Source organism: Neopsephotus bourkii, unplaced genomic scaffold, assembly GCF_033783945.1.
Source record: "Neopsephotus bourkii isolate Nb327-2 ecotype Australia unplaced genomic scaffold, CSIRO-AGI_Nbou_v1 NB_1025, whole genome shotgun sequence".
Classification (NCBI taxonomy): domain Eukaryota; kingdom Metazoa; phylum Chordata; class Aves; order Psittaciformes; family Psittacidae; genus Neopsephotus; species Neopsephotus bourkii.
Window position 1 is genome coordinate 265,424 of NW_026901514.1, and position 22,743 is coordinate 288,166.

Here is a 22,743-nt window from a genome sequence, read left to right on the forward strand (position 1 = left end):
TCTAATGACACCCAAGAGTATCCCAGAATGCAAAGAGCAGCTTCCCAGTGAGGATCCCATTGCCATGGGTGGAGTTAAAACCGGTCCTAAAAGGTTTTGACCCACGGGTGCACACAAAAAATCCAAAACCCATCTGCAGGGAGCAGCTTGAGTTAATACAAGAAAGAAAAGCTATTCTTTTTGGGTGGAAAGCAGTGGTTTGTGGTGGGTTTGAGGGAAAACGGGTAGTTCCTAAATACATTTAAAAGGACAGTGGGGTTAAATGATTACAAGTGGCTTATTACAGGCGCTAATTAAGAGAAGCGAAGCTACCTGCAGAGCACCACAACCCCTAAAGCAACAGAAGCAACACCATCTCTACACACGCCGTTGCCACCGCCTCCCGCCTTCTATAGGACAGGATCGGACGCGGGCGAATCAACGCGGGGGTCTCAATCAGGTCCGACTTCCCCTGCAAGCATCAGACTCCGGGGCCCCTCAGCCTTCAATCAGGTCCGAAACCTCCACCTCGCTTCGCATTCGCCCAAAGCCGCTGGATACTAAAGCCCGACCGCAGGACCTCGAATTCCGCAATGGGTTGGGGTGAGCAGCTTCCCAGTGATGCTCCCGTTAATGGCTGGAGTCGAAAAAGGTCCCGAAGGGGTTTGACCCATAGGTGCACACGAAGCAACCCAAACGCTTCCACGGGGAGCACTCGGGGATGGAGAAATAAAGGGTGCTTTTCAGGGTGAAAGCAGGGTTTTATGGCAGGTTGGAGGAAAAAGGGGCTATTCCCAACCACATTTACTAGGCCGGGGGACTTTAATAATTACAAGAAACTAATTACAGGAGCGGAACTACAACCGCACAACCAGACACCAATCCCGCTACAAGCAGAAGCATAGCAGTGAAGCCGGTGGCGCCGCCTACTGACTAATAGAGGGTGGGACGGGAAACGGTCGAATCTACGCGGGGGTCTCAATCAGGTCCGACCACCCCTGCAAGCACCAGCCTCCGAGACGCCGCAGGCTTCAATCAGGTCCGACCCCTCCGCCTCGCTTCGCCTTTGCCCAAAGCCGCTGGATACTAAACCCCGACCGCAGGACCGCGAATTCCGCAGTGGGTTGGGGTGAGCAGCTTCCCAGTGATGCTCCCGTTAGGATGGCTGGAGTCGAAAAAGGTCCCGAAGGGGTTTGACCCTTAGATGCACACGAAGCAACCCAAACGCTTCCACGGGGAGCACTCGGGGATGGAGAAATAAAGGGTGTTTTTCAGGGTGAAAGCAGGGATTTATGGCAGGTTGGAGGGAAAAGGGGCTTTTCCCAAACACATTTACTAGGCCGGGGAACTTTAAGAATTACAAGGAATTAATTACAGGAGCGGAACTATTTCCCGCACACCCAGACACCCATCCCACTGAAGGCGCTGTTGCCGCCTACTGACTTATAGAGGGTGGGACTGGACACGGTCGAACCTACTCGGGGTTCTCAATCAGGTCCGACCACCCCTGCAAACACAAACCTGCGGTGGCGCCGCAGGCTTCACTCCGGTCCGACCCCAGAATCCGTCGCCTTCGCCGAACTCTGCTGGGTCCTAAAGCCCGACCGCAGGACATCGAAGTCCGCAATGGGTTGGGGTGAAGGGGCCTTATAGTTTCTCCAATTCCAACCCTGCCACACTGAGCTTCTCCTCAGCCGACACCAAGTCCTTCTCCCCAGCTCTCATCACCGCTTTATGTCTGGTAACCAGTGGCACTGCCACCATGGGGAAGGGAGGCACCATTCATACACATTTCCCCTTCTAATGACACCCAGGAATATCCCAGAAGGCAAAAAGCAGCTTCCCGGTGATGCTCCCATTGGGATGGCTGGAGTCAAAACTAGTCCCGAAGGAGTTTGACCCATGGGTACACAAAAAGTAACCCCAACCCCTCTGCGGGCAGCACTCGAGTTGGACAAACAACGGGTGCTTCTAGGAGCGGAAAGCAGGGCTCTGGGGCGCATTTGAGAAAACACGGGTTATTCCGAAACGCATTTAATAGAACAGAACAGTTTAATGCTAAATTAGACGGAGCCAAACATTGCGGGAGCAGCTACCAGCAGCTCCCGGCAAAATAAACTGCACCAACAGCACCCAAACTGCCTTCACTGCCAGTCTCCTGCCTTGTATACGGCAATATCGGACGCGATAAAATGAACGCGGGGGTTTCAATCAGGTCCGACCTTCCATAACATCACAAGACTACGGTGTCGCCGCAGGCTTCAATCAGGTCCGACCCCGCTTCCCTTTGCCTTCACCCGAAGCCGATGGGTCCTAAACCCCGACCGCAGGACGTCGAAGCCCGCAATGGGTTGGGGTGAGCAGTTTCCCAGTGATGCTCCCATTAGGATGGCTGGAATCGAAAAAGGTCCCGAAAGGAGTTTGACCCATGGGGGCACACAGGGTAACCCCACCCCTTCTTAGGGCAGCACCTTGCGGTGGAAAGCAAGGTTTACGGTGGTTTTGAGAAAAACCGGCTTATTCCCAAATGCATTTAATAGGGAAGCGGGGGTTTAATAACCACAACGGGCGAAACTACCTGCACCACACAATAACACCGACCCCAACAGTAGGAGCCCCCCAGCTGGAGCAGCTCCCACCGCTTCCTGACTTACATAAGGCGGGACACGACAACGTCTCAATCAGGTCCGACCTTCCATGCAAGCACAAACCTGAGGTGGCGCTGCGGGTTTCAATCAGGTCCGACCCCAGCCTCCGTCGCCTTCGCCGAACTCCGCTGGGTCCTAAAGCCCGACCGCAGGACATCGAAGCCACCAATGCCTTGCGGTGAAGGGGCTTTAAAGCTCTTCCAGTTCCAACCCCTGCCACACTGAGCTTCTCCTCAGCCGACGCCAAGTCCTTCTCCCCAGATCTCATCACCGCTTTCTGCCTGGTAACCAGTGACATGGCCCGCATGTGGAAGGGAGGCACCATTCACACACATTTCCCCTTCTAATGACGCCCAGGAATATCCCGGAAAGCAAAAAGCAGCTTCCCGGTGATGGTGCCATTGGGATGGCTGGAGTCAAAACTAGTCCCGAAGGAGTTTGACCCATGGGTACACACAAAGCAACCCCAACCCCTCTGCGGGGAGCACTCGAGTTTGACAAACAGCGAGTGTTTCTAGGAGCTGAAAGCAGGACTTTGGGGCGCATTTGGGAAAACATGGCTTATTCCACAACGCATTTAATAGGACAGAACAGTTTAATGCTAACAGAGAATAAATTAGACGGAGCCAACCATTGGGGAAGCAGCTACCTGCAGCTCCCGGTAAAAAACAAACTGCAACAGCGCCCATACTGACCTCGCTGGCACCGCCTCCTCCCTTATCTAGGGCAAGATTGAACGCGGTCCAATCAACGCGGGGGTTTCAATCAGGTCCGACCTTCCCTAACATCAGAAGCCTCCGGTGTCGCCGCAGGCTTCAATCAGGTCCGACCCAGCCTCTCTTTGCTTTTCCCAAAGCAGCTGGCTTATAAAGCCTGACCGCAGAACGTCGAAGCCCGCAATGGGTTGGGGTGAGCAGTTTCCCAGTGATGCTTCCCTTAGGATGGCTGGAATCGAAAAAGGTCCTGAAAGGAGTTTGACCCATGAGGGCTCACAAAGTAACCCCACCCCTTCTGAGGGCAGTACCTTGGGGTGGAAAGCAGGGTTTAGGTTGCTTATGAGGAAAACCGGCTTATTCCCAAATGCATTTAATAGGGAAGCGGGGGTTTAATAACCACAACGGGTAAAACTACCTGCACCACACAATAACACCGACCACGACAGCAGCAGCCCCCCAACTGAAGCGGCTGCCACCGCTTCCTGACTTACATAGGGCGGGACAAGAGAAGGTCCAATCAGGTCCGACCTTCCCTGCAAGCACCAACCTGCGGTGGCGCTGCGGGCTTCAATCAGGTCCGACCCCAGACTCTGTCGCGTTGTCCGAACTCCGCTGGGTCCCAAAGCCCGACGCAGGATGTCTAAGCCAGCAATGGGTTGAGGTGAAGGGGCCTTAAAGCTCTTCCACTTCCAACCCCTGCCACATTGAGCTTCTCCTCAGCCGACGCCAAGTCCTTCTCCCCAGGTCTCATCACCGCTTTCTGCCTGGTAACCAGTGACACTGCCTCCATGGGGGATAGAGGCACCATTCACACCCATTTCCCCTTCTACTGACACCCAGGAGTCTCCCGGGAGGCAAAGATCAGCTTTCCAGTGATGCTCCCATTGGGATGGCCGGATTTGAAACCGGTCTTGAAAAACTCTGGCCTATGGGTGCACACGAAGTAACCCATATCCATCTGCGAGCAGCACTTGCGGTTGGAAATAGAAATAACAGGTGTTTCCAAGAGTTGAAAGCAGAGGTTTGGGGAAGCTTTGAGGAAAAAACGGGTTATCCGAAATTTTGTTTAATAGGACATATGAGTTCAACCGTAATGAACAATTAATTCCAGCCGCTAATACGAGGGACCAAAGCTACGTGCTCCGCGGCAAAACCCTCCAGCACCAAAAGCAGCAAGAACTCCACTGCCGCTGCTAACACCGCCTCCCGCCTTATGTCTGGCTGGACGGGAAGCTGCAGAGAGAAACCGGGGTCTCAATCAGGTCCGACCTTCCCTGCAAGCACCATCCCGCGGTGGCGCTGTAGGCTTCAATCAGGTCCGACCCCAGCCTCCGTCGCCTTCGCCGAACTCCGCTGGGTCGTAAAGCCCGACCACAGGACGTCAAAGCCCGCAATGGGTTGGGGTGAAGGGGCCTTAAAGTTCCTCCAGTTCCACCCCCTGCCACATTGAGCTTCTCCTCAGCCGACGCCAAGTCCTTCTCCCCAGGTCGCATCACCGCTTTCTGCCTGGTAACCAGTGACACTGCCTCCACGGGGGATAGAGGCACCATTCACACAAATTTTCCCTTCCTAATGACACCAAAGAATATTCCAGACTGCAAAGAGCAGCTTCCCAGTGATGATCCCATTGCCATGGCTGGAGTTAAAACCGGTCCTAAAGAGGTTTGACCCACGGGTGCACACAAGAAATCCAAAACCCACCTGCACGAAGCAGCTTCAGCTAAAACAAAAAATAACGGGTATCATTTTCGGGTGGAAAGCAGTGGTTTGTGGTGGGTTTGAGGGAAAACGGGTAGTTCCAAATACATTTAAAAGGACAGTGGGGTTAAATGATTATAAGGGGCTTATTACAGGCGCTAATTAAGGGAGGCGAAGCTACCTGCAGAGCACCACAACCCCCAAAGCAACAGAAGCAACACCATCTCTACATACGCCGCTGCCACCGCCTCCCACCTTCTATAGGGAGGGACCGGACGCGGTCGAATCAACGCGGGGGTCTCAATCAGGTCCGACCACCCCTGCAAGCTCCAGACACTGGGGCGCCGCAGGCTTCAATCAGGTCCGACCCCTCCGCCTCGCTTTGCTTTCGCACAAAGCCTCCTGGTACTAAAGCCCGACCGCAGGACCTCGAATCCCGCATAAACTGAGCAGCTTCCCAGTGATGTTCCCGTTAATGGCTGGAGTTGAAAAAGGTCCCGAAGGGGTTTGACCCATAGGTGCACACGAAGCAACCCAATCCCTTCCACGGGGGGCACTCGGGGATGGAGAAATAAAGGGTGTTTTTCAGGGTGAAAGCAGGGTTTTATGGCAGGTTGGAGGGAAAGGGGCTATTCCCAAACACTTGTACTATGCCGCGGGATTTTAATAATTACAGGGAATTAATTACAGCAGCGGAACTACTTGCCACACACCCAGACCCATCCCGCTAAAAGCAGCAGCCTCGCAGTGAAGCCGGTGGCACCGCCTACTGACTTATAGAGGGTGGGACGGGACACGGTCGAATATAGGCGGGGGTCTCAATCAGGTCCGACCACCCCTGCAAGCACCAGTCTCCGATGGAGCCGCAGGCTTCAATCAGGTCCGACCCCTCCGCCTCGCTTCGCCTTCGCCCACCGTCCCTGGGTCCGAAAGCCCAAACTTAGGATATTGAAACCTGCAATGCATTGGGTGAAGGGGCCTTAAAGCTCGTCCAGTTCCAACCCCTGCCACATTGAGCTTCTCCTCACCCGGCACCCCAAGTCATTTTCCCAGGTCTCACCGCTTTCTGCCTGGTAACCATTGACATGGCCTCCATGCGGGAGGGAGGCACCATTCACACCCATTTCCCCTTCTAATGACACCCAAGAGTATCCCAGAATTCAAAGAGCAGCTTCCCAGTGATGATCCCATTGCAATGGCTGGAGTTAAAACCGGTCCTAAAGGAATTTGAGCCGCGGGGGCACATAAAGAAACCAAAACCCATTTTCGGGGAGCCACTTGGGTTAAAACAAGAAATAGCGGGTATCATTTTCGGGTGGAAAGCAGTGGTTTGTGGTGGGTTTGAAGGAAAACGGGTAGTTCCTAAATACATTTAAAAGGGCAGTGGGATTAAATGATTATAAGGGGCTTATTACAGGCGTTAATTAAGGGAGGCGAAGCTACCTGCAAAGCACCACAACACCCAAAGCAACAGGAAGCAACAGTACCTCTACAGGCGTCGCTGCCACCGCCTCCCGCCTTCTATTGGGTGGGACCGGACGCGGTCGAATGAACGCGGGGGTCTCAATCAGGTCCGACCAGCCCTGCAAGCACCAGACTCCGGGGCGCCGCAGGCTTCAATCAGGTCCGACCCCTTGCCTCGCTTCGCCTTCGCCCAAAGCCGCTGGGTACTAAACCCCGACAGTAGGACCTCGAATTCGCAATGGATTGGGGTGAGCAGCTTCCCAGTCATGCTCCCATTAAGATGGCTGGAGTTGAAAAAGGTCGCGAAGGGGTTTCACCCATAGGTGCACATGAAGCAACCCAAACGCTTCCACGAAGAGTACTCGGGGATGGAGAAATAAAGGGTTTTTTTAGGGTGAAAGCAGGGTTTTATGGCAGGTTGGAGGGAAAAGGGGCTATTCCCAAACTCATTTACGAGGCCGGTGGATTTTAATAATTACAATGAAGGAATTACAGGAGCGGGACTACAACCGCATACCCAGACACCAATCCCGCTACAAGCAGCAGCATCACACTGAAGCCGGTGTCGCCGCCTACTGACTTATAGAGGGTGGGACGGGAGACAGTCGCATACTCGGGGGTCTCAATCAGGTCCGACCACCCCTGCAAGCACCAGCTTCCTATGGAGCCGCAGGCTTCAATCAGGTCCGACCCCAACTTCTGTCGCCTTCGCCGAGCTACGCTGGGTTCTAAAGCCCGACCGCAGGACCTCGAATTCCGCAATGGGTTGGGGTGAAGTGGCTTTAAAGCTCGTCCACTTCCAACCCCTGCCACATTCAGCTTCTCACCAGACACCCCAAGTCCTTCTCCCAGGTCTCACCGCTTTCTGCCTGGTAACCAGTGACATGGCCTCCATGCGGGAGGGAGGCACCATTCACACCCATTTCCCCTTCTACTGACACCCAGGAGTATCCCGGGAGGCAAAGATCAGCTTTCCAGTGATGCTCCCATTGGGACGGCCGGATTTCAAACTGGTCCTGAAAAACTCTGTCCTATGGGAGCACACGAAGTAACCCATATCCATCTGCGAGCACCTCTTGGGGTTGGAAATAGAAATAACAGGTGTTTCCAAGAGTGGAAAGCAGAGACTTGGGGCAGCTTTGAGGAAAAAACGGGTTATTTGCAAATGTACTTAATAGGACATAAGAGTTTAACAATTATGAACAATTAATTAGAGGCGCTAATACGAGGGACCAAATCTACGTGCTCCGCGGCAAAACCCTCCAGCACCAAAAGCAGCAAGAACTCCACTGCCGCTGCTAAATACCGCCTCCCGCCTTATATCGGGCGGGACAGGACGCCGCAGAAAAAAGGCGGTGGTCTCAATCAGGTCCGACCTTCCCTGCAAGCACCAACCTGCGGTGGCGCCGCAGGCTTCAATCAGGTCCGACCCCAGACTCCGTCGCCTTCGCCGAACTCCGCTGGGTCCTAAAGCCCGACCGCAGGACGTCTAAGCCTGCAAAGGTTTGGGGTGAAGGGGCCTTAAAGTTCCTCCAGTTCCACCCCCTGCCACATTGAGCTTCTGCTCAGCCTACGCCAAGCCCTTCTCCCCAGCTCTCATCACCACTGTCTGCCTGGTAACCAATGATACGGTCCGCATGGGGAAGGGAGGCACCATTCACACACATTTCCCCTTCTAATGACACCCAGCAATATCCCAGAACGCAAAAAGCAGCTTCCCGGTAATGCTCCCTTTGGGATGGCTGGAGTCAAAACTAGTCCCGAAGGAGTTTGACCCACGGGTACACACAAAGTAACCCCAACCCCTCTGCGGGGAGTACTCGAGCTGGACAAACAACGGGTGTTTATAGGAGCAGAAAGCAGGGCTTTGGGGCGCATTTGAGAAAACATGGGCTATTACGAAAAGCATTTAATAGGACAGAACATTTTAATACTCACAGAGAATAAATTACACGGAACCAACCATTGGGGGAGCAGCTACCTGCAGCTCCCGGCAAAAAAAGATGCACCTACAGCACCCACACTGCTTTCGCTGCCACCGCCTCCTCCATTTCTAGGGCAAGATCGAACGCGGTCCAATCAACGCGGGGGTCTCAATCAGGTCCGACCTTCCTACACTCACCAGACTCCGATAGAGTCGCAGGCTTCAATCAGGTCCGACCCAGCCTCCCTTTCCCTTTGCCGGAAGCCGATGGGTCCTAAAGCCTCATCGCAGGACGTCGAAGCCCGCAATGGGTTGGGGTGAGCAGTTTCCCAGTGATGCTCCCATTAGGATGGCTGGAATCGAAAAAGGTCCCGAAAGGAGTTTCACCCATGGGGGCACACAGACTAACCCCACCCCTTCTAAGGGCAGCACCTTCGGGTGCAAAGCAGGGTTTACGGTGCTTTTGAGGAAAACCGGCTTATTCCCAAATGCGTTTAATAGGGAAGCGGGGGTGTAATAACCACAACGGGCAAAACTACCTGCACCACACAATAGCACCGAGCACAACAGCAGCAGCCCCCCAATTGAAGCAGCTGCCTGACTTACATAGGGCGGGACAAGACAAGGTCTCAATCAGGTCCGACCTTCCCTGCAAGCACCAACCTGCGGTGGCGCTGCGGGCTTGAATCAGGTCCGACCCCAGCCCCTGTCGCCTTCGCCGAACTCCGCTGGGTCCTAAAGCCCGACGCAGGACGTCTAAGCCAGCAATGGGTTGAGGTGAAGGGGCCTTAAAGCTCTTCCAGTTCCAACCCCTGCCACATTGAGCTTCTCCTCAGCCGACACGAAGTTCTTGTCCCCAGGTCTCATCACCGCTTTCTGCCTGGTAACCGGTGACACTGCCTCCATGGGTGATAGAGGCACCATTCACACCCATTTCCCCTTCCTAATGACACCCAAGAGTATCCCAGAATGCGAAGAGCAGCTTCCCAGTGATGATCCCTTTGCGACGGCTGGAGTTAAAACCGGTCCTAAAAGGGTTTGACCCACGGGTGCACACAAAGAAACCAAAACCCATCTGCAGGGAGCAGCTTGAGTTAAAACAAGAAATAACGGGTATTCTTCTCGGGTGGAAAGCAGTGGTTTGTGGTGGGTTTGTAGTAAAACGGGTAGTTCCTAAATACATTTAAAAGGACAGTGGGGTTAAATGATTATAAGGGGCTTATTACAGGTGCTAATTAAGGGAGGCGAAGCTACCTGCAAAGCACCACAATCCCCAAAGGAACAGGAAGCAACAGTATGTCTACAGACGTCGCTGACACCGCCTCCCGCCTTCTATTGGGCGGGACCGGACGCGGGCGAATCAACGCGGGGGTCTCAATCAGGTCCGACCATCCCTTCAAGCTCCAGGCTCCGGTCGGCCGCAGGCTTCAATCAGGTCCGACCCCTCCGCTTCGCTTCGCCTTCGCCCAACGCCGCTGGGCCCTAAAGCCCAACCGCAGGACCTCGAATCCCGCAATGCATAAACTGAGCAGCTTCCCAGTGATGATCCCGTTAGGATAGCTGGAGTTGAAAAAGGTACCGAAGGTGTTTGATCCGTACGTGCACATGAAGCAACCCAAACACTTCCACAGGGAGCACTCGGGTATGAAGAAATAAAGGGTGTTTTTCAGGGTGAAAGCAGGGTTTTATGGCAGGTTGGAGGGAAAAGGGGCTATTCCCAAACACATTTACTAGGCTGGGGGACTTTAGTAATTACAAGAAATTAATTACAAGAGCGGAACTACAACCGGAGACCCAGACACCAATCCCGCTACAAGCAGAAGCATCGCACTGAAGCCGGTGTCGCCCCCTTCTGACATACAGAGGGTGGGACGGGACACTGTCGAATACGCGTGGGTCTCAATCAGGTCCGACCAACCCTTCAAGCACTAGCTTCCTATGGAGCCGCAGGCTTCAATCAGGTCCGACCCGAGTCTCGCTTCGCCTTCGCCCGCTGTCGCTGAATCTTAGAGCCCAAACTTTGGACATTGAAACCTGCAGTGGGTTGGGTGAAGGGGCCTTAAAGCTCGTCCAGTTCCAACCCCTGCAACATTGAGCTTCTCCTCACCCGACACCCCAAGTCCTTCTCCCAGGTCTCACCGCTTTCTGCCTGGTAACCAGTGACATGGCCTCCATGCGGGAGGGAGGCACCATTCACACCCATTTCCCCTTCTACTGACACCCAGGAGTATCCCGGGAGGCAAAGATCAGCTTTCCAGTGATGCTCCCATTCGGATAGCCGTATTTGAAACCGGTCCTGAAAAACTCTGGCCTATGGGTGCACACGAAGTAACCCATATCCATCTGCGAGCAGCACTTGCGGTTGGAAATACAAATAACAGGTGTTTCCAAGAGTGGAAAGCAGAGATTTGGGACAGCTTTGAGGAAAAAACGGGTTATTTCCAAATGTTTTTAATAGGACATAAGAGTTTAACAATTATGAACAATTAATTACAGGCGCTAATACGAGGGACCAAAGCTACGTGCTCCGCGGCAAAACCCTCCAGCACCAAAAGCAGCAAGAACTCCACTGCCGCTGCTAACACCGCCTCCCCCCTTATGTCTGGCTGGACGGGAAGCAGCAGAGAGAAAGCGGGGGTCTCAGTCAGGTCCGACCGCCCCTGCAAGCACCAACCCGCGGTGGCGCTGCAGGCTTCAATCAGGTCCGACCACAGCCTCCGTCGCCTTCGCCGAACTCCGCTGGGTCCTAAAGCCCGACGCAGGACGTCGAAGCCAGCAATGGGTTGAGGTGAATGGGCCTTAAAGTTCCTCCAGTTCCAACCCCTGTCACATTCAGTTTCTCCTCAGCCGAGTCCAAGTCCTTCTCCCCAGATCTCATCACCGCTTTCTGCCTGGTAACCGGTGACACTGCCTCCACGGGGGATAGAGACACCATTCACACCCATTTCCCCTTCCTAATGGCAGCCAAGAGTATTCCAGAATGCAAAGAGCAGCTTCCCAGTGATGATCCCTTTGAGACGGCTGGAGTTAAAACCGGTCCTAAAGGGGTTTGACCCACGGATCCACACAAAAAACCCAAAACCCATCTGCAGGGAGAAGCTTGAGTTAAAACAAGAAATAACGGGTATCATTTTCGGGTGGAAAGCAGTGGTTTGTGGTGGGTTTGAGGGAAAACGGGTAGTTCCTAAATACATTTAAAAGGACAGTGGGGTTAAATGATTATAAGGGGCTTATTACAGGCGCTAATTAAGGGAGGCGAAGCTACCTGCAACGCACCACAACCCCCAAAGCAACAGAAGCAACACCATCTCTACATACGCCGCTGCCACCGCCTCCCACCTTCTATAGGGAGGGACTGCACGCTGTCGAATCAACGCGGGGGTCTCAATCAGGTCCGACCAGCCCTGCAAGCTCCAGACTCTGGGTCGCCGCAGGCTTCAGTCAGGTCCGACCCCCGCCTCGCTTTGCTTTCGCTCAAAGCCTCCTGGTACTAAAGCCCGACCGCAGGACCTCGAATCCCGCATAAACTGAGCACCTTCCCAGTGATGCTCCCATTAAGATGGCTGGAGTCGAAAAAGGTCCCGAAGGGGTTTGACCCATAGGTGCACACGAAGCAGCATAAAAGCTTTCACGGGGAGCACTCGGGGATGGAGAAATAAAGGGTGCCTTTCAGGGTGAAAGCAGGGTTTTATGGGAGGTTGGAGGGAAAAGGGGCTATTCCCAAACTCATTTACTAGGTCGGGGAACTTTAATAATTACAAGAAATTAATTACAGGAGCGGAACTACAACCGCACAGCCAGACACCAATCCCGCTACAAGCAGAAACATCGCACTGAAGCCGGTGTCGACGCCTACTGACTTATAGAGGGTGGGACGGGACACGGTCGAATCTACTCGGGGGTCTCAATCAGGTCCGACCACCCCTGCAAGCATCACCTTCCTATGGAGCCTCAGGCTTCAATCAGGTCCGACCCCAGCCTCGCTTCGCCTTCGCCCACCGCCGCTGGATCCTAAAGCCCAACCTTAGGATGTCGAAACCTGCAGTGGGTTGGGTGAACGTTCCTTAAAGCCCCTCCAATTCTAACCCCTGCCACATTGAGCTTCTGCTCACCCGACACCCCAAGTCATTCTCCCAGGTCTCACCGCTTTCTGCCTGGTAACCAGTGACACAGCCTCCATGCGGGAGGGAGGCACCATTCACACCCATTTCCCCTTCTACTGACACCCAGGAGTATCCCGGGAGGCAAAGATCAGCTTTCTAGTGATACTCCCATTGGGATGGCCGTTTTTGAAACCGGTCCTGAAAAACACTGTCCTATGGGTGCACACGAAGTAACCCATATCCATCTGCGAGCAGCACTTGCGGTTGGAAATAGAAATAACAGGTGTTTCCAAGAGTGGAAAGCAGAGGTTTGGGGCAGCTTTGAGGAAAAACGGGTTATCCGAAATTTTCTTTAATAGGACATATGAGTTCAACCGTAATGAACTATTAATTACAGCCGCTAATACGAGGGACCAAAGCTACGTGCTCCGCGGCAAAACCCTCCAGCACGAAAAGCAGCGAGAACTCCACTGACACTGCTAACACCGCCTCCCGCCTTATGTCGGGCGGGAGGGGAAGCTGCAGAGAAAAAGCGGAGCTCTCAATCAGGTCCGACGTTCCCTGCAAGCACCAACCTGCGGTGGCGCCTCGGGCTTCAATCAGGTCCGACCCCAGACTCCGTCGCCTTCGCCGAACTCCGCTGGGTCCTAAAGCCCGACCGCAGGACGTCGAAGCCCGCAATGGGTTGCGGTGAAGGGGCCTTGAAGCTCCTCCAGTTCTAACCCCTGCCACATTGAGCTTCTCCTCAGCCGACGCCGAGTCCTTCTCCACAGCTCTCATCACCGCTTTCTGCCTGGTAACCAATGATACGGTTCGCATGGGGAAGGGAGGCACCATTCACACACATTTCCCCTTCTAATGACACCCAGGAATATCCCGGAAAGCAAAAAGCAGCTTCCCGGTGATGCTCCCATTAGGATGGGTTGAGTCAAAACTAGTCCCGAAGGAGTTTGACCCACGGGTACACACGAAGTAACCCCAACCCCTCTGCGGGGAGCACTCGAGTTGGACAAACAACGGGTGTTTCTAGGAGCACAAAGTAGGGCTTTGGGGCGTATTTGAGAAAACATGGGCTATTACGAAACGCATTTAATAGGACAGAACAGTTTAATGCTAACAGAGAATAAATTAGACGGACCCAAACATTGCGGGAGAAGCTACTTGCATCTCCCGGCAAAAAAAAACTGCACCTACAGCACCCACACTGCTTTCCCTGCCACCGCCTCCTCCCTTATCTAGGACAAGATCGAACGCGGTCCAATCAACGCGGGGGTTTCAATCAGGTCCGACCTTCCCTAACATCACAAGCTTCCGGTGTCGCTGCAGGCTTCAATCAGGTCCGACGCAGCCTCGCTTTCCCTTTGACCGAAGCCGATGGGTCCTAAAGCCTGATCGCAGGACGTCGAAGCCAGCAATGGCTTGGGGTGAGCAGTTTCCCAGTGATGCTCCCATTAGGATGGCTGGAATCGAAAAAGGTCCCGAAAGGAGTTTGACCCATGGGGGTACACAAAGTAACCCCACCCCTTCTTTTAGGGCAGCACATTGGGGTGGAAAGCAGGGTTTAGGGGGCTTTTGAGGAAAACCGGCTTATTCCCAAATGCATTTAATAGGGAAGCGGGGGTTTAATAACCACAACGGGCGAAACTACCTGCACCACACAATAACACCGACCCCAACAGCAGGAGCCCCCCGACTGAAGCAGCTGCCACCGCTTCCTGACTTACATAGGGCGGGACAAGACAAGGTCTCAATCAGGTCCGACCTTCCCTGCAAACACCACCCTGCGGTGGCTCCGCGTTCTTCAATCAGGTCCGACCCCAGCTTCCGCCGCCTTCGCCGAACTCCGCTGGGTCCTAAAGCCCGACCGCAGGACGTCGAAGCCCGCAATGGGTTGAGGTGAAGGGGCCTTAAAGTTCCTCCAGTTCTACCCGCTGCCACATTGAGCTTCTCCTCAGCCGACGCCAAGTCCTTCTCCACAGCTCTCATCACCGCTTTCTGCCTGGTAACCAGTGACACTGCTTCCATAGGGGATAAAGGCACAGTTCACACGCATTTCCCCTTCCTAATGACACCCAGGAATATCCCAGAAGGCAAAAAGCAGCTTCCCGGTGATGCTCCCATTGGGATAGCTGGAGTCGAAACTAGTCCCGAAGGAGTTTGACCCATGGGTACACACAAAGTAACCCCAACCCCTCTGCGGGCAGCACTAGAGTTGGAGAAACAACGGGTGTTTGTAGGAGCTGAAAGCAGGGCTTTGGGGCGTATGTGAGAAAACACGGGTTATTCCGAAACGCATTTAATAGAACAGAAGAGTTTAATGCTAAATTAGGCGGAGCCAACCATTGGGGGAGCAGCTACCTGCAGCTCCCAGCAAAGAAATCTGCACCAACAGCGCCCATACTGACCTCGCTGCCACCGCCTCCTGCCTTGTATAGGGCAAGATCGGACGCTGTCTAATCAACGCGGGGGTCTCAATCAGGTCCGACCTTCCCTGCACTCAGAAGCCTCCGAGGGGAGCCGTGGGCTTCAATCAGGTCCGACCAAGCATCCGTCACCGTCGCCAAAAGCCGCTGGGTCCTAAAGGCCGACCGCAGGACGGCGAATCCCGCTAAAGGGGTTGTGGTAAAGGGGCCTTAAAGCTCTTTCAGTTCCCACCCCTGCCACATTAAGGTTCTCCTCAGCCGATGCCAAGTCCTTCTCCCCAGCTCTCATCACCGCTTTCTGCCTGGTAACCAGTGACACGGTTCCCATGGGGGGGCACACCATTCACACGAATTTCCCCTTCTTAATGACACCCACGAGTATCCCAGAAGGCAAAGAACAGCTTCTCAGTGTTACTCCCGCTGGGATGGCTGGACTCAAGACCGTTAACTAAAGGAGTTTGATCTATGGGTGCACACAAAGTACCCAAACACGTCTGGGGGCAGAACACTGGGTTGAAAAAAAAAAAAAAAAAGGGATTTTTTGCGGGGGTGGAACACAGAGCTTTGTGTCAAGTTTGACATAAATGTGGTTATTCCCGAAAACATTTAATAGGATGAAAAAATGGGTTAAGAATTATCGTGGATCAATTACAGGCACTGGTATCGCAGGCCGGAACTACCTGCCATGTAGAGCAGCCCTCACAAAACCACAAACACTAACTGCAACTCCTTCTCTGACAGCTGTACTGCCGCTTCCCGCCTTATATAGGGCGGACCGGACGAGGTCGAAATAACGCGGGGCTCTCAATCAGGTCCGACCCTCCCTGCACTGAGAAGCTTCCGATGGTTCCGCAGGCTTCAATCAGGTCCGACACAACATCGCTTCGCCTTCGGCCAAAGCCGCTGGGTCCTAAAGCCTGACCGCAAAACGTCGAAGCCCGCAAAGGGTTGGGGTGAAAGGACCTTAAAGCTCCTCCAGTCCCAACCCCTGCCACGAGCGGGGACCCCTTCCACTGGAGCAGCTTGCTCCAAGCCCCTGTGTCCAACCTGGCCTTGAGCACTGCCAGGGATGGGGCAGCCACAACTTCTCTGGGCACCCTGTGCCAGCGCCTCAGCACCCTCACAGGGAAGAGCTTCTGCCTAAGAGCTCAGCTCAGTCTCCCCTCGGGCAGGTTCAAGCCATTCCCCTTGGCCTGTCCCTACAGGCCCTTGTCCAAAGCCCCTCTCCAGGTTTCCTGCAGCCACTTTACGCACTGCAGCCTCCCCTGGCCAGGACAGAACCCAAACCCGTTTGAAAGAAGCACTCTGTGTTGGAGAAAAAAAAACACGAGTTTTTTTTTTTGGGGTGGAAAGCAGTTTTGTGGCTCGTTTGAGTGTAAAGGTGTTATTCCTAATACATTTAATAGGACATGGGGATTTAACTATTACAGGAGATTAATTACAGGCGCTAATTACTCGGGGCAGAACTACCTACCATACACAGGAACCCCCACAGCACCAGAAAAAGCAATGTCTGACTTAGACAACGCCTCCCGGCTTACATAGGGAGTGATTGGACGCGGTCGAATCAACGTGGGGGTCTCAATCAGGTCCGACCTTCCCTGCAAGCACCAACCTCCGCTGGCACCGCAGGCTTCAATCAGGTCCGACCCAGCCTCCGTCTCCTTTGCTGAACTCCGCTGAGTCCTAAACCCCGACCTCAGGACGGCGAATCCAGCAAAGGGTTTGTGGTAAAGGGGCCTTAAAGCTCCTTCAGTTCCCACCCCTGCCACATTGAGCTCCTCAGCCGATGCCAAGTCCTTCTCCCCAGCTCTCATCAGTGCTTTCCGCCTGGTAACCAGTGACACGGTTCCCAGGGGGGGGGGCACACCATTCACACTCATTTCCCCTTCTTAATGATACCCAGGAGTATCCCAGAAGGCAAAGAACAGCTTCCCAGTGTTATTCCCGTTAGGATGGCTGGACTCAAGACCGTTAACTAAAGGAGTTTGATCTATGGGTGCACATAAAGTACCTAAGCACGTCTGGGAGCAGAACACTGGGCTGGAAAAAAAAAAAAATGGGATTTGTTGACTGGGTGAAACACAGAGCTTTGTGTCAGGTTTGAGGTAAAAGTGGTTATTCCCGAAAACATTTAATAAGAGAATGGGTTAAGAATTATCGGGGATTAATTACACGCAGTAATATCACAGGCAGGAACTACCTCCCATGCACAGCAACCCCAAACCCACTGCACGCGGTAACTGCAACACCTTCTCTAACGGCCCCACTGCCACTTCCCGCCTTATATAGGACGGACCGGACAAGGGAGAAATAACGCGGGGGTCTCAATCAGGTCCGACCTTCCCTGCACTCACCAGCCTCGGGTGGTGCCGAGGGTTTCAATCAGGTCGGACCCAGTCTGGCTTCGGCCAGCGCCGCTGGGTCCTAAAGCCCGACGCAAGACGTCGAATCCCGCAATGAGTTGGGCTAAAGGGACCTTAAAGCTCCTCCAGTTCCAACCCCTGCCGCATTGAGCTTTTCAGCCGACACCAAGTCCTTCTCCCCAGCTCTCATCACCGCTTTCCGCCTGGTAACCAGTGACACGGCTCCCGTGGGGGAGGGAGGCACCATTCATACCCATTTCCCCTTGTGAGGTATATAGGCATGATTCGTGTCAGAAACTTAGGAGTCCTTGTCATCATTGCACTTTGGGAGGAATCGAAAATCATGTGTAGAATGTATAGGAATGATCAGATTAAGATGGAAGTTCCTGTCAATACAATGATGAAAGAAAAGAAGGAACAAAGGAATAATCCTTCCTAATCAAAGTCTTTGTTAGTTTAAGGGGTACTTTGTTTAACTACTTGAATGTCTCAAATGCTTTGCTAATTACAGAGGGTGTTTTGTTTAACTGCTTGAATGCCTTGAGGGGGTTAGGTAATCAAGGGATACATTCTGTTACGGGATGAGGTGAAACTTGTGTATTCAATACGTAACTATATAAGAAATGGAATTGAGGGGGCTAAGATGGTGGTTAAGCTTGTGACAGACATCCCCTGTTAATGTATTGCCAAGGAATTCAATGACTTTTTAAGAAGTTTCATCACCCAAAGATAAGATCCCAGCAACAGGAGGAGAACAATGAAAAAGAACCACGTCGATATTGGGGTGAAGGAGACGACAGGATTGGTTGAAACCCAAGACCGAGGAGTATAAGAGACTGTACCCCAGAACTCTCGGTGTGCCTCTTGGGTGGAGCGGAGACTCCCCGGCGCACCCAGCGCTGCTTGCTTATTGCCTCTCGATATTAATCAATTGTAATAAAAAATTAATTAAATCAGATCATGGCCAAGGCGGAATTTTTATAACACCCTTTCCCAAGGACACCTAGGGGTATCCCAGAAGGCAAAGAGCAGCTTCCTATTGCGATGGCTGGAGTCAAAACCGGTTGTAAAAGGGTTTGACTTATGGCTGCACGCAAAGTAACCCCAAACCCTCTGCGGGCAGTACTCTAAGTTGGAAAAAGAAATAACCGGTGTTTCTAGTGGTGGAAAGCAGGGTTTTGTGGCGGGCTTGAAAGAAAAGAGGTCATCCCAAATGCATTTAATAGGATGGGGGGGGGTTAATGATTATAAAGAATTAATTAAAAGCGCTAATTACGGGAGCTATGTCCCGTGCACGGCAACCCCGAAAGCACCAGCAGCATCAACGCCTCCACTGAGCCTCATGTATGGCGGAACCTGACGCGGTCGAATCAACGCGGGGTTCTCAATCAGGTCCGACCTTCCCTGGAAGCACCGGCCTCGGGTGGTGCCGCAGGCTTCAATCAGGTCCGACCCAGCCTCGCTTCTCTTTCGCTCATGGCTGCTGGGTCCTATAGCCCGACCGCAGGACGTCGAAGCCCGCAAAGGGTTGGGGTGTAAGGGACCTTAAAGCTCCTCCAGCTCCAGCCCCTGCCACGAGCAGGGACCCCTTCCACTGGAGCAGCTTGCTCAAAGCCCCTGTGTCCAACCTGGCCTTGAGCACTGCCAGGGATGGGGCAGCCACAGCTTCTCTGGGCACCCTGTGCCAGCGCCTCAGCACCCTCACAGGGAAGAGCTGCTGCCTAAGAGCTCAGCTCAGTCTCCCCTCGGGCAGGTTCAAGCCATTCCCCTTGCCCTGTCCCTACAGGCCCTTGTCCCAAGCCCCTCTCCAGGTTTCCTTGCAGCCCCTTTAAGCACTGGCCTGGCTCCTGCAGCTCCATGCCCCTCCTGTGCTGTCACCCCAGAGCTGGACGCAGGATGCAGCCTTGGAAACCCCCGGAGCTGCTGCTCACGCTCTTGGCATGCAGCCCAGGACAAGGGTGGCTCCCAGGCTCCATCGCATTGAGCTTCCCCTCACCGGACACCAAGTCCTTCTCCCCAGGTCTCATCACCACTTTCTGCCTGGTAACAAGTGACACAGCCTCCACGGGGGAGGGAGGAACCTTCTGGAAACCCCCCTAGGCACCACTCACCCCCATTTCCCCTTTCCATAATGACACCCAGAACAGCTTCCCTGTGATGCTCCCATTCGAATGGCTGGAATCGAAACAGGTCCCGAAGGGGTTTGACCCATGGGTGCACACAAAGTAATCCAAACCCGTCTGTGGGCAGCACACTGGGTTGGAAAGAAATAACGGGGCGTTTTTTGCTGTGGAAAGAGGGGTTTACGGCGTGTTTGAGGGAAAAGGAAATCTTCCCAAAGGTGTTTACTAAGGGCACGGCGGGGGTTAACGATAGGAAACTAATGACAGGCGCTAATTACAGCGATTTAACAACATAGAGGCAGAGCGACCTCCCACTCACTGAAACCGAAACTAAAACCTCATCCGCAGCACTAAACCCTGCACTAACGCGGCGGCTTCCTCCTCCCGCTTTATAGAGGGCGGGTCCGGACGCGGTCGAATCAACGCGGGGTTCTCAATCAGGTCCGACCTTCCCTGCACGCACCCGCCTCCGGTGCCGAGCGGGCTTCAATCAGGTCCGACGCCGCTTCACCGGCGGCTTCGGCCAGCGCCGCTGGGTCCTAAAGCCCGACCGCAGGACGTCGAATCCCGCAATGGGTTGGGGTGAAGGGGCCTTAAAGCTCCTCCAGTTCCAACCCCTGCCACTGGACCAGGTTGCTCCAACCGAGCATCCAAACCCTCTCCTTGCAACCCATTCCAGTGCCCCATTAGCCTCATGGTGAAGAACTTCCTGGTCGTTCTATGGGTGCGAGGAAGCCACCCAGGAGCCCCACATCCCATCCTGGGGTTCCTTAGAACAGAAGAAGCTGCTAGACCCCCAAGCTTCACCCAAGAGCTGCCCCATAGATCACCCCTGAGAGTGGCCTCGTGGTGGGATCAACCCCAACCCACTTTATTGCAGTTACCAGGCGGCGCAGGAGAGGGGAGCAAAGAGGAGGGTGAAGGGCAGCGGTTGCCATGGGGAGCTGTGGGGCAGGGCACCCCTGTCCTCTACTTGGGGGTCTGCAAGGGGAAAGGGGTGTGGAGGGGCCAGGTTTGGGGTGCCGGGGGCTCACAAGACCCCCCTGTGGTTGTGGGCGTTGTTCATCTTCATGGCCTTGATGATGAGGATGGTGCCCACCACGATGCCCACGATGCCCACGGCCAAGCCCAGGGCGCACACCAGGGTCTGGGTGGTCTCAGAGGCAGCGGGGGGCACTTTGGGTTCTGCGAAGGTGGGGGGGAGAGAAAAGAGGTGAGGACCCCCCCCATCCAACCACCCTCTTCCTCATCCTCATCCCACTTCCTCTTCCTCACCTTCCTCTTCCTCACCTCCCTATCCCACATTCCTCTTCTTCATCTCTATCCCACCCTCCTCTTCATCACCTACCTCTTCTTCCCCTTCCTCTTCCTCATCCCCACCTCACCTTTCTCTTCCTCATCCCTATCCCACTTTCCTCCTCTTCACCTTCCTCTTCCTCATCTCCCATCCCATCCTCCTCTTCCTCACCCCCATCCCACCCTCCTCTTCTTCACCTTCCCCTTCCTCACATCCCTATCCCACCTTCCTCTTCCTCATCCCTATCCCACCTTCCTCCTCTTCCCCTTCCTCTTCCTCACCCCCATTCCACCTTCCTCCTCCTCTTCTCCTTCCTCTTCCTCTTCCCCTTCCCCTTCCCATCCTCCCCTTCTTCATCCCTATCCCACCTTCCTCTTCCTCATCCCTAAACCCCCTTCCTCCTCTTCCCCTTCTTCTTCCTCTTCCCCTTCCCATCCTCTTCTTCATCCCTATCCCACCTTCCTCTTCCTCACCCCCATACCCCCTTCCCCTTCCCCCTTTCCCACCCTCCCTCTTCCTCACCCCACTCCTTCTGGAACTCCTCGGGGATCTCCTTGTGCCGCACGCGGCACACGTAGAGGTCCCCGCGCTGGGGCACGAAGGTCAGGTAGGAGTAGAGCCTGTAGGTGTTGTCCTCCCGCGGGTAGAACACGCTCTGGTAGACGCCATCGCTCACGGCCTGCCCGTTGCGCTCCCACGCCACCGTCAGCACCGGCGGCCACAGCCTCTCCACGGCGCACACCAGCACGTTGGGCTCCTCCAGCTCCACGCGGTGCTTGGGGAACACCGACACCTCCGGCGGCACTGGGGGCGATGCGGTCGGAGCCGGTTACCGTGGAGGCGTCGCATTGTGGTACCCAAAGGGAGGGGGATGGCGCTTACCGATGGACACCCGGGACTTGTTGCTGTGGGCAATGGAGATCTCCAGGTTCTGCTTGCCGATGGCCATGTTCTGCAGGGCTCCCTCAGCCTTGAAGCTGGTGAACTTCCCGAACTCCTCCAGGAACCACACGGTCTCCTTGCGGTCGTGATCTACGTGGAAGAGCTCGTCCCCGTCGAAGTCGAACATGAACTCGCTGTCCTGCTGCGTCTTGCTCTCGTCCCGCTGGTAGAACTCCGACTGCGTGATCGTGTTCCCCACTGCGGATGGGAAGGGGGCACGGGGCATCCTCAAGGAGCATCCTCAAGGAGCATCCTCATGGAGCATCCTCAAGGAGCATCCTCAAGGAGCATCCCCATGGAGCATCCTCAAGGAGCATCCTCAAGGAGCATCCTCAAGGACCATCCTCAACGAGCATCCTCAAGGAGCATCCTCAAGGAGCATCCCCATGGAGCATCCTCAAGGACCATCCTCATGGAGGGAGCATCCTCATGGAGCATCCTCAAGGAACATCCCCATGGAGCATCCTCAAGGATCATCCTCAAGGACCATCCTCAAGGAGCATCCTCATGGAGTATTCTCAAGGACCATCCCCATGGAGCATCCTCATGGAGCATCCCCATGGAGTATCCTCATGGAGTATCCTCAAGGAGCATCCCCAAGCCACCCCCTTCCTCTTCTTCCTCCCCTAAGCCTGAGTGTTGGGCTCCAGGACCCCACACACGCTATGGGGCAGCGTGACCCTCCCAGCCCCACACAATTGGGCCTCCCCCGCCCCATACCCCACCACCCTTCACCCACCTTTCACAGCCGTCGTGCCCCATAGAGCCAACGGCAGCAGGAGCAGGGCTGCGATTCCCAACCCTCCGGCCATCGCTCCCGTCTCCTGCTGCTCCAAGGGGCGACGCGGGGATGCCAGAGCACCCCTTGAAGCCCCTTCGACCAATCAGAAGCCTCCCCGCTGATGACGCAACTGTCTCCAGGCAGAGCAGCGCCGCGGGGTACCCTATGGAGCAGACAGCCCGACGGGCACCGCAATGGGGTCTAAACCCCGACCTGACCCCACCTGAACCCCATGGAGGGGGGTTTGGGGTCAGTGACAACGCTGGGGGGGGGCACGGA

At 54.6% G+C, this 22,743-nt stretch overlaps 1 protein-coding gene across 1 annotated transcript; it reads right to left on the reverse strand.

Annotated features, from left to right (window-relative positions):
• Positions 1 to 20,287: 20,287 nt before the first annotated feature.
• On the reverse strand, positions 20,288 to 22,534 carry LOC133215998 (HLA class II histocompatibility antigen, DR alpha chain-like). Its single transcript, XM_061360404.1, has 4 exons — positions 22,423 to 22,534; positions 21,624 to 21,881; positions 21,264 to 21,545; positions 20,288 to 20,629 (listed from the first exon to the last, which is right to left on the reverse strand). The coding sequence occupies exons 1-4, from the start codon at positions 22,493 to 22,495 to the stop codon at positions 20,475 to 20,477; spliced, it is 768 nt and encodes a 255-aa protein (XP_061216388.1). The 5' UTR covers positions 22,496 to 22,534; the 3' UTR covers positions 20,288 to 20,474.
• Positions 22,535 to 22,743: the final 209 nt, after the last annotated feature.

Coding starts and splice junctions, on each gene's coding strand:
- LOC133215998 (XM_061360404.1), bottom strand. CDS start 22,495: ATGGCCGGAGGGTTGGGAATCGCAGCCCTGCTCCTGCTGCCGTTGGCT. Junction 21,546..21,623: donor CAAGTCCCGGGTGTCCATCG/GTAAGCGCCATC, acceptor CATCGCCCCCAG/TGCCGCCGGAGGTGTCGGTG. Junction 20,630..21,263: donor GGAGTTCCAGAAGGAGTGGG/GTGAGGAAGAGG, acceptor CCACCTTCGCAG/AACCCAAAGTGCCCCCCGCT.